The sequence below is a fragment of the Aythya ferina genome (assembly GCF_964211825.1).
Source record: "Aythya ferina genome assembly, chromosome: 20".
Taxonomy (NCBI): domain Eukaryota; kingdom Metazoa; phylum Chordata; class Aves; order Anseriformes; family Anatidae; genus Aythya; species Aythya ferina.
The window spans coordinates 9997531-10012206 of record NC_140318.1 but is presented as its reverse complement, the minus strand read 5'-3'; the positions used below and the strand labels follow the sequence as shown (position 1 = coordinate 10012206).

The 14676-nt window shown below is 50.1% G+C and overlaps 2 protein-coding genes across 2 annotated transcripts; one reads left to right on the top strand and one right to left on the bottom strand.

The window, feature by feature from the left end:
• Positions 1-450: 450 nt before the first annotated feature.
• On the bottom strand, positions 451-2903 carry SSNA1 (SS nuclear autoantigen 1; the record flags this gene model as incomplete). Its single annotated transcript, XM_084494418.1, has 3 exons — positions 451-673; positions 2502-2701; positions 2783-2903. 3 exons carry the CDS (start codon positions 2901-2903, stop codon positions 545-547), a joined length of 450 nt encoding a protein of 149 aa, XP_084350544.1. The 3' UTR covers positions 451-544.
• Positions 2828-13787, top strand: ANAPC2 (anaphase promoting complex subunit 2). Its single transcript, XM_084494417.1, has 13 exons — positions 2828-2985; positions 3552-4174; positions 4682-4814; positions 7056-7230; positions 7373-7492; positions 7981-8098; positions 8182-8363; positions 8511-8652; positions 9373-9448; positions 10029-10232; positions 11817-11946; positions 12303-12538; positions 13293-13787. Exons 1-13 carry the CDS (start codon positions 2902-2904, stop codon positions 13503-13505), a joined length of 2436 nt encoding a protein of 811 aa, XP_084350543.1. The 5' UTR covers positions 2828-2901; the 3' UTR covers positions 13506-13787.
• Positions 13788-14676: the final 889 nt, after the last annotated feature.

Here is a 14676-nt window from a genome sequence, read left to right as displayed (position 1 = left end):
ACTGAAATGCTGCTCTGGTACTTTGCATGCTGATCTCAATGAGCAGTGCCTGCACCTTCTCTAGTTAGGACAGGCTCAGTGGAGGCCTGAGAGCACAGCATGCATCTCAAGAGGGGCCCATGGGGCTCTGGTGTACTGCTGACCTCTCTTCTCCTAGTTTGCCTGCTCTGCCTTGTGGCTGTGATTCGCACCTCACTGAGTGCTGCCTTTGCACTTCCTGGCTTTGTGTGCTAATCCCTGTCTGTACCAGACGAATGCTAAGCTTGTTCTTGGCAAAGCAAGCTGAAGGCTGGCTCAGGGCAGGAGCATTAGCTCAGGTGTCGCTTCAGTATCACTGTGCCCGAAAGAAAGGGTATTTTTGTAGCATACCTACCCTGATCCCTAGCTTGAGGGGGATACATTTAGCAGTTCTCTAACTAATACCAAAGTGCATTTGAAAGGAAAACGTACTCCTGCAAACAAAGACTTTTATTAAATGTGGCATCCTTGTACCAGAACAGCAGCTGTCCCAGACCAACAGGCCTTGCCAGGCTGAAGAACAAGTTTAGGAATGCTTTTGTCCACTCGTTTGTTTTTCTTTTTGTTTTGAAGTGCTTTTTGGCTCACTGGCTTTACTAGCATTCCCAATTTCTCCCTTCAGGACATCTAGCAATGTCTGAGAACTCTCCAGAATCTGGGAAAGAAGGAAATAAAAACAGCTTATTTTTTTACATCAACTAAACAGTTCTTTCTGAATTCACCTGATCTACCTTGGAGCAAGAGGGACTCTCCATCCCTTAGGATGTTACACCACTGAGAATTAGGTATTCTGTCTCACTGCAGGAATATCTGTGGAGGAATTTCTCTGGTTTATGTCCATTTTCTGAATAAGAAATAACTTAAGCCGTTTATCAGTCTTCAAACACGGGGCAGAGAACTTCCTGCTGCAGCAGGCTGTGGACTAAACTTTAGTTTTTAAGAGATCTTGATACTTGGGCTTTTTAGATCAGTATTAGAATTGTACTCAGACACAGTTTCAACTGTCTTCTACTACTAAAACTGCACACTTTAGGTTTCTTGCTTCAAGATGTTACTCAACTCCGCAATGACCTTAAGTCAGACTAAATATTTCTGCTTTTATTCATTTTCTTCCGCTTTTAGCTTGTTTTATATAATATAGCACTCCAACTTGTGGTGCGTTAGGATACAAGGCTATGCTAGGCTTAGAAAATCTTGTTGCCTGTCCATCTCTCCGTTGTAAAGTTTTAACACGGTGGACAACTGTAACAAAATGTTATAGCAGGGTTACAGTCCCAAAGATAATTTTTACACTCCTATAAACTTGTGGAAATCATTAAGTGGTCAGAGAAGAGATGAAGGCAAGTGCCCCGCAGGCTGAGACGCCAGTAGAAGTTGGTGGGATCTTGTCGTCTGTGTCCATGGAAGAATGCGGTGGATGGGGACGGAGTCCTGCAACTCATGGGCTGGGGAAAGGCAAGGAGTATGATTACAGACAAGAGATGGAAATCCACAGGAAAGGAACTTTGTTACTTGTTTCTATTTGCAGGATGTCTGCATTTCCTCTCCTAACCACCTTGGCTCTTTACCTACTGTGACTTTGTCTTCTAATTTCAATAAACATGAATTTGTTTGTAGGATAGGGGGTTGTGACTTGTATCTCAGGGAAGGTTTCTTTTAGAACCTGTGCTGTTGTTTCTGTAGCTTTACAACAAAATTGCTAAGCTGTTACATTTTTTATGTGAGTTGTCCCCTTCACCCTAAACCAGCAGGTCTTGAAGCAGGCAAAGAAATCAGCTTCAGCTTCATCTGAAAACAGCTGCTGCCAGGAAGGCTGGCCAGAAGGTACTGGCCTGAGGAGATAAGAGGATTCAACGCTTATAGCAGTTGTTGCCTTCAAAAAAGAAATGGGAGAAGGGAAAATTTAGGCAACTACCTGGAAAGAGCCTTTTACTCTTTTCAAAAGCTGATTTCGAAAGCTAACTCAGCTGTTATCCTGTCAGCGGAATGAAGCAGTCCCTGCCCAGCAGAGGCTCCAAATCCAGGCAGGGTGAAGGGACTGAGCCATCCCGCAACAGAAATGACAGCGATGCTCAGCCCTTGTGCTGCCGGGCTGCCTCCTGCCCCCTGGCTGCTCTGACATTCCTGCCCTTTCAGTGCCGATATGGCAGATGCTGCCTCACAGAAAGACAGAAGATGAAATTACATGAAAGTGAAGCAAAAAGAGCGCAGAGCCGACAGTTCTGGCATGGGTTTGTTGTTACCTGCGTGGATTCCTGTGGTCTTCTGGCCGTGTCTGGTTTCCTCCTTTTCCTTTCCCCTCTCCCGAACAGGCTTGGCGAGGGGACCTTTTGCAGGGTTTGGTGTCCCAGAGCCCATTTTCCTCTATTTCCACATCGTGCTGCGGCTCCCCCCACCCCTGCTCAGCCGGGGGCTGCCCAGCAGAGCCCCCAGACCACCCCAGCCCCCCTTTCCCCCCTCAGGCCGTGTGCCGGCCCCGCTACCTTGCCGTAGGCCGCCTCCGTTTCGGCGATGCTCCTGTCCAGCTCGCTGCGTGCTGCCAGGTGCCCGGCCAGGCTCTCGTTGGTGCGGGCCAGCCGCTGGCTCAGCGCCCCGAGCCGCGCCTGCAGCCGCCCGCGCTCCGCCTCCTCCTCCCGGATCCGCTCGCTCAGCTCGTCCCGCCGGGCCCGCAGCTCCGCCAGCCCTGCCCGGCCCGGCCCGGCCCGTCAGCCCCCGTCTTGGCACGGCACAGCCCGGCCCCGTTCACCCGCCCGTCCCCGCTCACCCTCCAGCAGCGCCGCGTTGCAGCCCTGCAGCGCCGCGCCCGCCTCGCCCATGGCGGCTCCCGGCCCGGCCCCGCCAACGGCCCCGCCGCGCTCCGCCTCTTCCTGAGGCGCGGCCCGCATGGAGCCGCCGGCGGCCGCGGAGCTCTCGGCGGCCTGGCACCGGCTCAGCACCGCCCTGGTGCCCCCCGCGGCCCTGGGGCTGGTGAGCGGGGGGCGGCCGGGGGAGGGCCGGGGGCTCGGGGAGCCGCGGGGGGGGCGGGGGAGCCGCAGCCGCCCTCGGTTTGGGGCCGGGGGAGTTGTGGTGCCTGAGGGGGTCCCGGGTCCGGTCCCGGTCCCTCCGCTCTCGGGGCCGGTTTCGTGTTCGCCCTCTCGCCCTGACGAGGTGCCGTGGCCCAAACGCTCTCCGTGGTGGTGGAACAGTGGCCAAAACGATCGCTGCTTCCTCCCCCGGTGCTGCGGCTCTCTGCTGGGTTGTGTCCTGTAGAAGGCAGCTTTGGGGTTTTGTCGCAGGGCCTGGTGTTTTGGGGTGCACAGCACCAGCCTGTGCCTGCTGCAGCGGCCGCCAAGGGGACCGCGTTTGGGAACTGGGCCTCTGAGGCGGATGCTGGGCTTCCAGCAGTGCTCTGAGACCCTGGCACCCGCTGGGTGCTGTTCAGCAGGGCCGGCGTGCGTTTGGTCCCCACTCCTTGGGCCGACTGGGCTCTTCTGCCACAGATCTACCTACAGAAGCGTGCGTGTGCTTGATGTGCTGTCCCCTCTGCTTTCCAGGCAGCACCAAGGTCTGATCCTGCGGGGCCGCTGAAGGATGCTGACCTGCGGGCTGCCCTGGAGGTGCTGCGCTGTTACGACCTGCACTCGATCGTGGAAGAGTGGTTCATCGAGGTGTTGCAAACGGACCTCCAGGCGAATATAGCCCCTGAGTTCTGGAACTGCATTGGCCAGTATGAAAACACAGCAGAGGAGCCTCAGTGCTCCTCGCTCCTTCTGGACGCGTTTTGTCTTCTCAAGTGCCGCCTGGACCCCTACCTAAACAGCCTGGAGCTCCTGGAGAGATGGACCAAGGCGGGCTTGCTGCTGGGGACAGGCGCTCAGATGCTGCAGGAGAAGGTCTACACCATGTTCAAAGCTATCCTTTTTTTCTCCACCACAAAGTCCTTCCAAGAAATGATCCAGCAGTTCTATAGCCGCACTTTCCGGATATACATGCGGCAGTGGAAGAAAGGAGAAGAAGGAATGAACGAGTGTGAGAGCAGCATGAGTGAGAATGAGCAAGAGAGTGATACAGAGGAGGGCGGAGGAGAGAGCCAGGTGTGTGCAGGCTGCGGCAGTAAGAGGGAGCAGTGCTGGTGTCCCAAAGCCATGGAACAGTTTCAGCAGCTCAATGACATTCTGTACGTATGTTGTGGGGTGATGCTGTCTCACAGAACAAGCAGATAGTCCAGGGAGGGTGGCAGCAGCAGCTCTTGTATCTGAAAACTGGAGGAGTTGTGCATGGCGTTATGCAGGCAGTGACATAGTACTGCCTAGGAAACTTCACACAGTTTCTGTGGCTGCTGGCTAGCTGGTGGCTGAACTAGAGCAGATCTTTAGACTGAAGTTCTTTTTACTGGCTGTGGGAATATCACTGTCTTTTTCTAAGGCCTTCTGTTCCAAATAAGCAAACTTTTCTAAATGAAAAAGCTTCTGATAGCTAGAAAATAATGCTTCTGAATGAGATAGTTTCATCTATCATATATGTAGTGCATCTGTGCAGGCTCTCAGAGTGTTTAAATTTAAAACTGTTCCTGCATCCATGGACCACACAGGGAGATAGGTGCCTTCAGTTAGTTAGATTTTCTTTATTTGCTTGTACTTTTGCTTTTGGTCACTCTGAATTGGGTCTCTCTCTGTGTCTGCAGCCGCCGGCTGAATTTGCTGGAGAGAGTGAGCGCCGATGCTGTCACAACCATCTTGCACAGGATGATCGAGGAGAGGATGGAGCAGAGATGCAGGGGCGAATATGAGCACTCTTTCCTGAATGAGTTCCAGGAGGTGAGGAAGGTGGGAGGGGCAGTCAGGGCCCTTGCTCTGGAGATGTGGAGCTGCTCCTGTTACTGGCAGAGCTGCTCAGGCCAAATTCCTGATTTCACCTGAAAATGCCTGTTCCTGGGCTGTGACTTCCTGGGCAAAAGAGTAGTGGTTAAAACTTTCCATATTGATTTGATGCTAGAAGAGAGTGCTCTGGCCTATGCATACCAGACCATTGCATTTCACCTGGTGATGTCCCTATTAACGAGGGAATTTCTGTGGTTCTGTTCTACAAACTATGTGAACGTGAAGTGCCACCTAACCTGTAGAAGGCCCTCCCTGTGTACAGGTGGGCCCATAACTTCAATTTGTGCGGCTGTTTTCTCTCCACTTTCTAATTTTTCAGCATCCCTTTAAATCAGGAAGCAAGGATGGGAGATAGTGTTCTGGTATTGATTTCTCCAGTGGGCTGCATACAGAATTAAACTCCTTCCTTGCATCTATCTAGTTCTTTTGCTGCTACCTTAAACTGAGTTTTTGTTATTTGCTCTGTATGACCTTAAAATTCTTCTCAGAGTTATGGCTCTTCTGGGATACGGTCTCTGTTCTGCAGGCTTGCTCTGTACTCTTTGTTCCTTGGTTCATGCCCTTGCATTTGCCTGCGTTGAAGAACAATGTGTGAGGTCAGGTTGCCATGCGAACCAGACTGCTCTGCGTGGTTGTCCCAGTTTCCTCGCTGTTTGTCATGCTGGCCTTTTTTGTTGTCTGCAAACTGCGGCAGTGATTTGGAATTTACTTCCCTGTAGTTGCTGCGCAACACTTTCTTTTTTGGCCCTAGTGTAAAATGCTTTCAGGTAACCTGGAGACTGTTTAAGGACACCAGGGAAAATGCAGCTGCATTCCACTTGCCACACATTGCAGAAGGTCCCCGCGCTCCCACATCTTCAGAAAAGGCCAGTGTGTTTGGCTGCAGGATATTAGAAGATGTGAGAATTAGGAAGAGACACATTAAAAAAAAAAAAAAAAAGGCACAAACCTGGCAAGCTAAAGGCTAAATAGGAGAAAACTGAGAAAGAGCTTGCTAAATGTACAAATGCTAAGAGCAAACCTCCTTCCCAGACATGTCACAGGCAGTCTGGAATGTCAGTTGATAATCCAGCTATAACAGGAACATTCAGAGAAGACAAACGCCCAGGATAAAAAATGGGTTGGTTTGATAATAGTGGCAATCCTTAAAATTTAATTACTCTGCATCAGTTACAGTCCTTTCCTTTTATTGTTTAGCAGAACGCTTTATCAGCTTTTCCACAGTTTTGCCCAGAATTGCTGCCCAGATATTCTGTACTTCTCAGGTTTGTACTGCCTTGTAATTATTAGCAGAACTCGTGCATTCCTCACGTCTTCAGTGTTCCCTCAGTCAAACAGATGACTAAAAATTAATGTCAGCAAAACAGATCTGGACTTTGCATTTTTGTTTCAGGCTGTCCAAATCTGGTTATTAAAAAATAATATCTAATACCTATTAATACTCAAATACTATCTCAGGTAGTGTTATGCTTGTTACCCTAAAAAGAAAATAAAAGAATTTGTTTTGAATATTTGGATATTGTAGCTGAGTACATTTGAAATAATGACAAATGCACATTTCTCTGTAGAAAACTAAATCTCCAATATACAAAGTTAACCTCCTGAAGCTCTTTGATCAGGTTGTAGGATTTAATTATTAAGTGACAAGGCTGGTATTTGTGGTCTTGTCTCAAGTGCCTGAGTTTGGCTGGTATGACTATATCTGTGAGTCTTTGAGGTGGCTTGCTTGTTCTTTATTGATTTCAGGAAGCTTAGAAATTCTGTGCCAAAGATGGTGAGGTGGGCAATTTACTCAAATTCTCATAAAGAGAATAGGTCCTCAAGTGTGGAATAGAAAAGAACAGGATTTTGCAAGAATTGAATAGTCTGCAAGTTTTTGAATATACCTTGTCCTTTTTTTTGGAGCCCAGCACCTGTGCATGGTCCTCAGTCACCCCTGATCTCCTCACAGAAATGTGCAGAGTCTACATCCTGTAGGTCATGGGGTTCAGCTGTTCTTCCAGCTAGGCTTTCCTCAGCCAGGGTGTGTTTGAAGAGCAGCTAGAGGTGATGCTGTGCTTGGCAGGCTGCTCATTTCTGCTTGCTGTGGCAGCTGCCTGGTAATGGAGAGGTGTGGGACATGGTTGTGCATCCAGCTGTGGTGCTCACCAGCTCTCTGCTCTCCTTCTTCTGTTGCAGTGGATTGAGAAAGTGATTGGCTGGCTCAGCAGAGTTTTTCTGCAAGATGGTCCCTTGGCTCGCTCCAGTCCAGAAGCTAGCAGCACCTTGAAACGCTGGCGGTGCCACGTCCAAAGGTTCTTCTACCGCATCTACGCCAGCATGCGCATTGAAGAGCTCTTCAGCATTATTCGAGGTAGGTGTGACCTGTTCAGTGTTCGTTCACTCCTGTGCTTGGATTCATGATAGATCTGTCTTCACCTCCTGATGTGCCATGCCATCTCCTCTTGCCTCCTCGTGGAGTGTGGCACAGTTTCTAATCATTGCTTGGTCTGTAGATTTCCCAGAGTCAAAGCCTGCTGTGGAGGACCTCAAGTTCTGCCTGGAAAGGACTAATCAGAGGCAGCAGCTGCTCAGCTCCCTGAAAAGTGCTCTGGAAATGCGACTTCTGCATCCTGGTGGGTTTTACATCTCTGCATATGTCACAACACTGTAAGAAGCCTGGTCATGAGCGGGGATCTGCTGGGAGCTGTCATTTCATTTTGTGTTTGTTGAGCGAGAGGCAGCCAGGCTCTGTACATTGTGTGCTCCCCGTGTTGGGCACTAGTAGCTGATTACTTCCCAGCCCCTTCTTGCCTGATTTTTGTGGTACAGTGAGAAGCCTAGCTAGAACTTCAGCTTTTATCCAAGCAGTTAAAGGCTTCTCTGTTAACACACATTCTGGTCTAAGCTGGTTTATAATAGTCTCTGAACCTGTGTTTGCAGTTGGGACTGGTTTCTCAGTTATATGGATCTGATCTATCCCTGTGGACAGGGCAGAAGGGCAGCAAGTCCTTCACCTTCAGCGCCATAGATCTAATGGAGGGCTTGGAGCAGCCTGTCTTGCATCCAGGCTGTTAGTCTCTGCTCTGGGACTCTGAACTGCCCCCCTGCCCATCTCTTGTAGGTGTCAACACATCCGACATCATCACTTTGTATATCTCAGCCATCAAAGCCTTGCGGGAACTTGACCCCTCCATGGTTATCCTAGAGGTTGCCTGTGAGCCCATCAGGAAATACCTCAGGTAAGAGGCTTGCAGGGCAGTCTTGTGCATTCCTTTTCTCTTCCCTCCCCTTCATTTGCTCTGTTTTTCTTCCCTTTTGGCAGGACTCGGGAAGACACAGTGCGGCAGATTGTGGCTGGTCTCACAGGGGATGCTGAGGGCTCTGGTGATCTTGCAAATGAGCTCTCAAAAGCTGACCCTGTGACGCTGGAGAATGGCCAGGAGAGTGATGATGACATCTCAGAACCAGGGGACTGGGTTCCTGACCCGGTTGATGCAGATCCAGGTTAGATGCCGAGGACAGAAGTCGAGGCAGCTCACGCTCTTCTCGTGGCTGTCTGTAGTCCTGAGTCACTCATTAGTCCTCCAGAGCTGACCTGTGCTGGGGCAGGTCTTTGTTAATCTCTCACTGTTGTCTGCTGAATTTCCCTAGGGAAATCAAGTTCCAAGCGTCGGTCCTCAGACATCATCAGCCTGCTGGTCAGCATCTATGGCAGCAAGGACCTGTTTATCAACGAATACCGCACGCTTCTGGCTGACCGGCTGCTCCATCAGTTCAACTACAGTGCTGAGAGGTGAGGTCCCAATGCCCAGCCCCAGGGCTTTCCAGGTAATATCACCTGACAAAGCTGTGCTTCAGACCTGGTGCTACAAAATGGCATTTCTGGAGCTGGGATTATCTTTGGCTATTTTCTCTGCAGCTTTGGGTTTGCATCTAGAATTTCATGTGCTCACCTGTTCACTGGCTGCTTCCTGCTCAGTGTTGGCCTTGGCTTGCACTAATGTAGGGAACTGGAAGCACAGGCACCCTCGTAGCTCCATCCTGTATGTTCTGGTAGCTCTGAAAACCTGCAGGGGCTGCTCTGGGTCAGCAGGAAGTTTAAAGGTACAAAAAGGGGATGAAGCATCAGGAAACCGCAGCTGCAACCCAGCTTTGTCGATTGAATCATCAGCTGCAGTGGTTTTCCTTTCCATGACGTGCAGCCAGTGTGGGCCACGTCTATGATGAGCAGTCTCCTGTGCTGTCAGGAAGGCTGGCCTGGTGCTGTGCTTGTCCAAACGAAAGGGGTTGGAGGGTCTTCAAAAAGCTGCTGGCCTACAGAGGAAGTGACTTGTCCTTACGGAGATGCTGGGAGGCATCCTCTGCAGACAAAAAGCCTTACAAGGCTTCCTAAGAAGAGCACCATTATGTCAGGGACTCCTTTTTTTTTTTTGGCTGTGTCACAAGGGATAGGGGCTGGGCCAGGCTAGTCTGTCAGAGGAACCTGTGTCTGATCCTTTGTTTCTCTTGCCAGGGAAATCCGCAACGTGGAGCTGCTCAAGCTGCGGTTCGGTGAAGCTCAGATGCACTATTGTGAAGTCATGTTGAAAGTAATTTTGTTCTTGTTGTTAATTCAAGTCCTGGGTGTTTGAGCTCGTTGGTGAAGATGAGGGATTTAGTGACCCAAAAAGGGTCTTTTAGAGAGATGGGGCTATGGGAATCCCGGTGAAGAGTCTGACTTGTAACAGACAGAACTGCATTCCATAATGTCTGTTCTTCAAGTCCTGTGGGTAGGATTATTGACTCGGGGGTGGTTGCTCCAGTGCTGTTGTCTCTCCTGCCCTTCCTGCAGTACAGCGTTCTGGTTACTGAGGAGCTGGACTATTCCAGCTCCAGGGTTGGGGCTATGGAGTTTCATTCGTTGGGGGCACTGTGGGAAGAAGACAAGCCTGGAGGGGCTCCGCTGTAGGGCAGTGTTGAGTTGTCAGCCCTTCCCCAGCCTCCCCACAAAAAAGAGTATCTAGTAGCCCGGTGTAGTGGCTAGTAGGTACAAATGATGATGACTTTTCCAGTGTCCCCATCATCTCCTGGAGACCATGCCAGTTGCCCTGTTTAAGCTTCTCCTTTCCTAAGGTTTAGCACTGACTTGGAAGAGAAGGAGCTGCCTTTAGCTTCCTTTGCCTTTTCCAGGATATGGCTGACTCGAGACGCATTAATGCCAACATTCGTGATGAGGAAGAGAAGCTCCCAGAGGAGGAGAGGCCACCGTTCAGCCTCGTTGCTGTTATCCTGTCAAGTGAGTTCTGGCCACCGCTGAAGGAGGAGAAGCTGGAGCTTCCAGAGCAGGTCAAGGAAGCCATGGAAGCCTACTCCAAGAAGTATGAGAAATTAAAGGTGAGCCATCCTTAACCCTCCTTAAAAGAGGTTTATGCTGTTAACTCCACTTTATAGCATGGTTTTGCACGGCTTTTCCAAAGTTCCCGTTAACATCCATTAAAGTGTTGCTGCTAAGCTGCCACAACACTTGCACTGTTACAGTGGAATCCCAGAGTCCTTCAGTTTTGAAACTGGATTAGAAGCTGCGCTAGCTTAGCTATTTCCAAAAGAGTGGTTTCTCTCTTTATGGGGTGCCTGATTATTAGCCTTTATGGGGTACCTGACTGTAATCGCAGTCAGGCAAGAGAGTTTTCTAAAACAAACCAGTGTTAGTTAAATGGATGGTGAGGTGGAAGGTCTTAGGCATCTGAGTCTGGTCTAAGCTTGCTGGCGTAAGTGCTATAGTAACAAGAGGGACATCCTGTCCATGCTGGACTTCTCATCTTCAGTACCCTGCCACTTTTCTGTTTCTCCTCTTGAAAAGATGTTCTTTTCACATGGTCTCCTTTCCAGCCTGTTGTAGGAGATCCAGTGTCAGACCAGAGTTAGGTGAACATTGTGTCTTCTCTTTGTATTCTTTCCTGCCTTGTTTCATTCATTTTGGGAGGATTCCCTCAGCTCTGTGACAGGCAGTTTAGGTGCAAGTGGTTTTGGTCACTTTGTAGCTCAGCACTTGGTCTTGGTGGTTAGGCAGATGGAGAAGGCTGAGGTACATCTTGCTCTGCACACACAAGGGATTGGAAGTCTGGAAGTTATGGAGAGACGTAGGTCACTTCCAGAGCTGTGTTCTTACCTTTATTACCTTGCTTCTTACCTGGTGGAGTGCAGAGCACGCCTCTGGATCACAGATCATTCAAAGCTGCTTGTCATACCAGTATAGAGTCTGTGTGCATGCACAGATGGTTCTTTGCAGCTAACTCGAACACAATTTGTTGTCTCACGGTGATGTTTCCATTTGCCTATCCCATTGTGCTCTGACTCTGCTTGAGGCTTGGTTTTCCATATCCTTTCTTGAACTTGTTACATACCAGGTGGTGTATGCCATGAAGCTGGGAGGCTCCTAGCTCTAGACTCTGTCTTTTCTCTCTTCTGCTGCAGCTGTGTGCCATGTGTGGATGCCAACTGATGTTTGTGTCTGCAGAGATAGTTAGGAGTGGTACAATAGTGGCCTTTTATTTCTTTTTATTATTTTTTGGACTCTGGTACTTGAGAGCATCCTCAGCCTTCAAAACAAGCAGTGCTCTTTTCACATTGGTATCAGATTTCACATTGGCCTGTCTTCTGAGGAAATCCTGCCCCAGATGAGTATTTATGTTCTGGTAGGAGTTTGTCCTGAGTGGCACAGTTGAAATTTCAGCATTTCCTCAACTTGTGCTTACCCTACCAGAGGTTTTCAGGCAGGAGAGGGGCTTTGGTCTTGGGCAAGGGTGGGACAACAACTTATGCCAAGGATGTTTCCTTTGAGGGTGTGGGGAATGGATGGATGGTGGGATGGAGACTCCTGGGGAGGGGAGCAGCTTTTGTATTTTGTGGAGGTGAATAGAGATCAGCTCGCCATGGCAGTAGAGGGGCTGGAAGATCTGCTGCATCTCCCTTTTCCAGGCCATGAGGACCCTGAACTGGAAGTACCACCTGGGCCTGGTGAACTTGGACGTGGAGCTGGCCGATCGCACCCTCTCCCTGTCAGTGTCTCCTGTGCATGCTGCCATCATCCTGCACTTCCAGACCAAGAGTGAGTGACACGGCAGGCGCTCTGCGTATCACCCATGGGTGGGTGGGAAGGCCACGTTCCTCTGGTGGCTATAGGGTCTGAGAGATCTCACAGGAGGAGCTACACCTGCTTTGGGCTTGTATCTACTGTATCTACTGTAGTATCTACTGTAGCTGGAGTTGGGTCTCCAGCTCTGCTTGGAGACAGCACCCAGAAGAGCCACAGCTCACCATCCAGTTTGCTTTCAGGCAGTCACTGCACACAGCTGCTTGCTCCTGGCCGTGGCTCACCAGCCTTCCCCATCTCTGATTAAATCCTGGCGTGCTGCAGGGTGGGCAGGTGTCTGTGCTCCGCTCTGATATCCGTGGTCTCTGCAGGCACGTGGACGCTGACGGAGCTGAGCGAAGTGCTCAAGGTGCCCGTGACATCGCTGAAGCGTAAGATGACGCTGTGGCTGCAGCAGGGCGTGCTGCGCGAAGAGCCCCCAGGCACCTTTACCGTGATCGAGGAGGAGCAGAAGGACCAGGTGGAGAAGGTTGTTCTGATCGACAGTGATGAGGAGGGGGACTCTGCCATGGCATCGCAGGCTGACCAGAAGGAGGAAGAGCTGCAGGTACCTGTCCGTGTGTCGTGGGTGCCTGTGCAGGCATGCAGTGCTTTTGGCTTTGGGGGATCTGATGCAAATGAGGGATTTGACTTGCACTTTGGGTTTGCATTTTCCACTACAGTGACCAAGTCCAGCTTGAGGGGTTTTTGAAGTGATAATAACTAACATAATTAACAGTGACAATGCAGGTATTGTAAGGCAGCCTTCACTCCAGAAAAATATCTGAGCCAGGCAACCATTTGGATGTTTGTAAATGTCTTAGTTCAGTTTAAAAAAAAAAAAAAAGAAAGAAAGAAAAAAAGTAGTAGCCTGAGATTTGATTTCATATTTGAAAATAGACGTTACTTGGATTCACCCAAGCAGTATTTTTTTGCTCTCAGACTGTTAAAAAAGTTTACCCAGCACTATTGGCTCTGTTGTCTGTGGGGGCCCCTGGACACTTCCAGCTCTTCTGGTACCTGTGTCTCATGTTGCATGAGTGTTGCGCCGCTGCGCAGCATGAAGGTGTCCTACCTGTGTTTATCCACTAAGGGTCATGCATGTGCTGCAGGCCAGATCCTGCCTTCTAGCTGTGCGTCCTGACACCTGATGCTCTTCTTGGATGTTTCCTGTTTAAAGGCCAGGCCTTCATGGCTGAGAGCAGAACTCACTGCCAGCCACAGCCCTGCTGTGTTTTTGGGATATGGGATGCTAAAGCACCCCTTTTCTTCATGGCACCGATGTGATTGTGATTGACTGTTGTTTGCCTGCCCCCTTGTAGCTGTTCTGGACATACATCCAGGCAATGCTGACCAACCTCGAGAGCCTGTCCTTGGAGAGGATTCACAGTATGCTGAAGATGTTCGTGATGACAGGCCCAGTGGTCACAGAAATTGACACACAAGAGCTGCAGGGGTTCCTCCAGAAAAAGGTGCGGGACCAGCAACTCATCTACTCTGGAGGTGTCTATCGCCTGCCCAAGAACTGCAACTAGACTACAACTGTTCCTCCTTTCCTGTGTGTCACTTCTCCAGGCCTGTGCTCAGCTCCTCAGTGCCACCCAGCTTCTTGTATCCTGCTGGGTAACTTTTTTTGCTGGAGGGGGTGTTGCTGTGCCCCCTTCCCAGAAGGGTGTCCTCCATGTGGAGACAGCTCAGCAGAGGCCTGGGCTGTGCACCCCACAGAACTTCTGGACTGGAGCCGCTGCTCGCATTACTTTCCTCTCATAAATGAGTCTACTTCAGTGGTTAATAAAAAACAGCAATTCTCTTTTTCAGATGGTACCAACTCTTTTCTTTCCTCTTGGCGGAGTGCTCTTTGCATCAGCTTTCCCACGCTGAAAGGGCCGGCAGGAAACTCCCCAGCCTGCTGGGCACCATCGTCCTTTCCTTGGGTCTCCAGCTGCAGCCCCGGGAGGTTTTGGGAGGGGGCTGTTGGCTGCAGCTGTGTCTGGGTCTCTTTGTGTGGCTCCAGCAGCTTCTTGAGGCTGGTTGTGGTGAGTGAGACCCTACATAAAAGCAAGTGTGGTGTTCATCCTGTCTCCTTTGGCTCCGAGGAGACTCCAAGGTCCCCTTACCCTTGTTCAGGACTTCTAAGATGGGTGGAATAATTTTATTGTGGAATGAAAAATGCTTTAGATGATGACATGCAGCAATTCTTCAAGGCAAGCTCTTTAGTCCTAGAGGATATAAGGGGACTACCCAGGCACTGGCAGGGTATCTCCACCATGGCATGAACGCACATCTCCCTTTGAAAACCACCGCTGTTACAACCAAGTGTGCATTGTTGGCGTGCTTCAGGGTTACTGGCCTTGCTGAGATAGTGAGGCAGTTGGATGGGATGATCCCTGAGATACGCTTAGACACTGTGACCCCAGCCTGGGTACAAGATGAAGCAATGGATGCGAGCAATGGAGGTGTTTTGGGATTGCATTTAGTCTCCACTGAATAGCATTCAGGTTTCCAGTCCTGTTTTCCAGGTGGGTCTTGCTTATTGGGAGGAATATGCTGGGGAAATCTGGCTCTTCCTAAAAAATGTGCTTTCTGTGAGGCAAAGAATGAGTTTCCACACCCCAAGAAGTCTTTCCATCCCCAGCTGAATATTTTAGCCCAGGCTGTATTGAGGCAGCTGAAACTGCTACCAGCGGCCACACATGGAGTACAGGG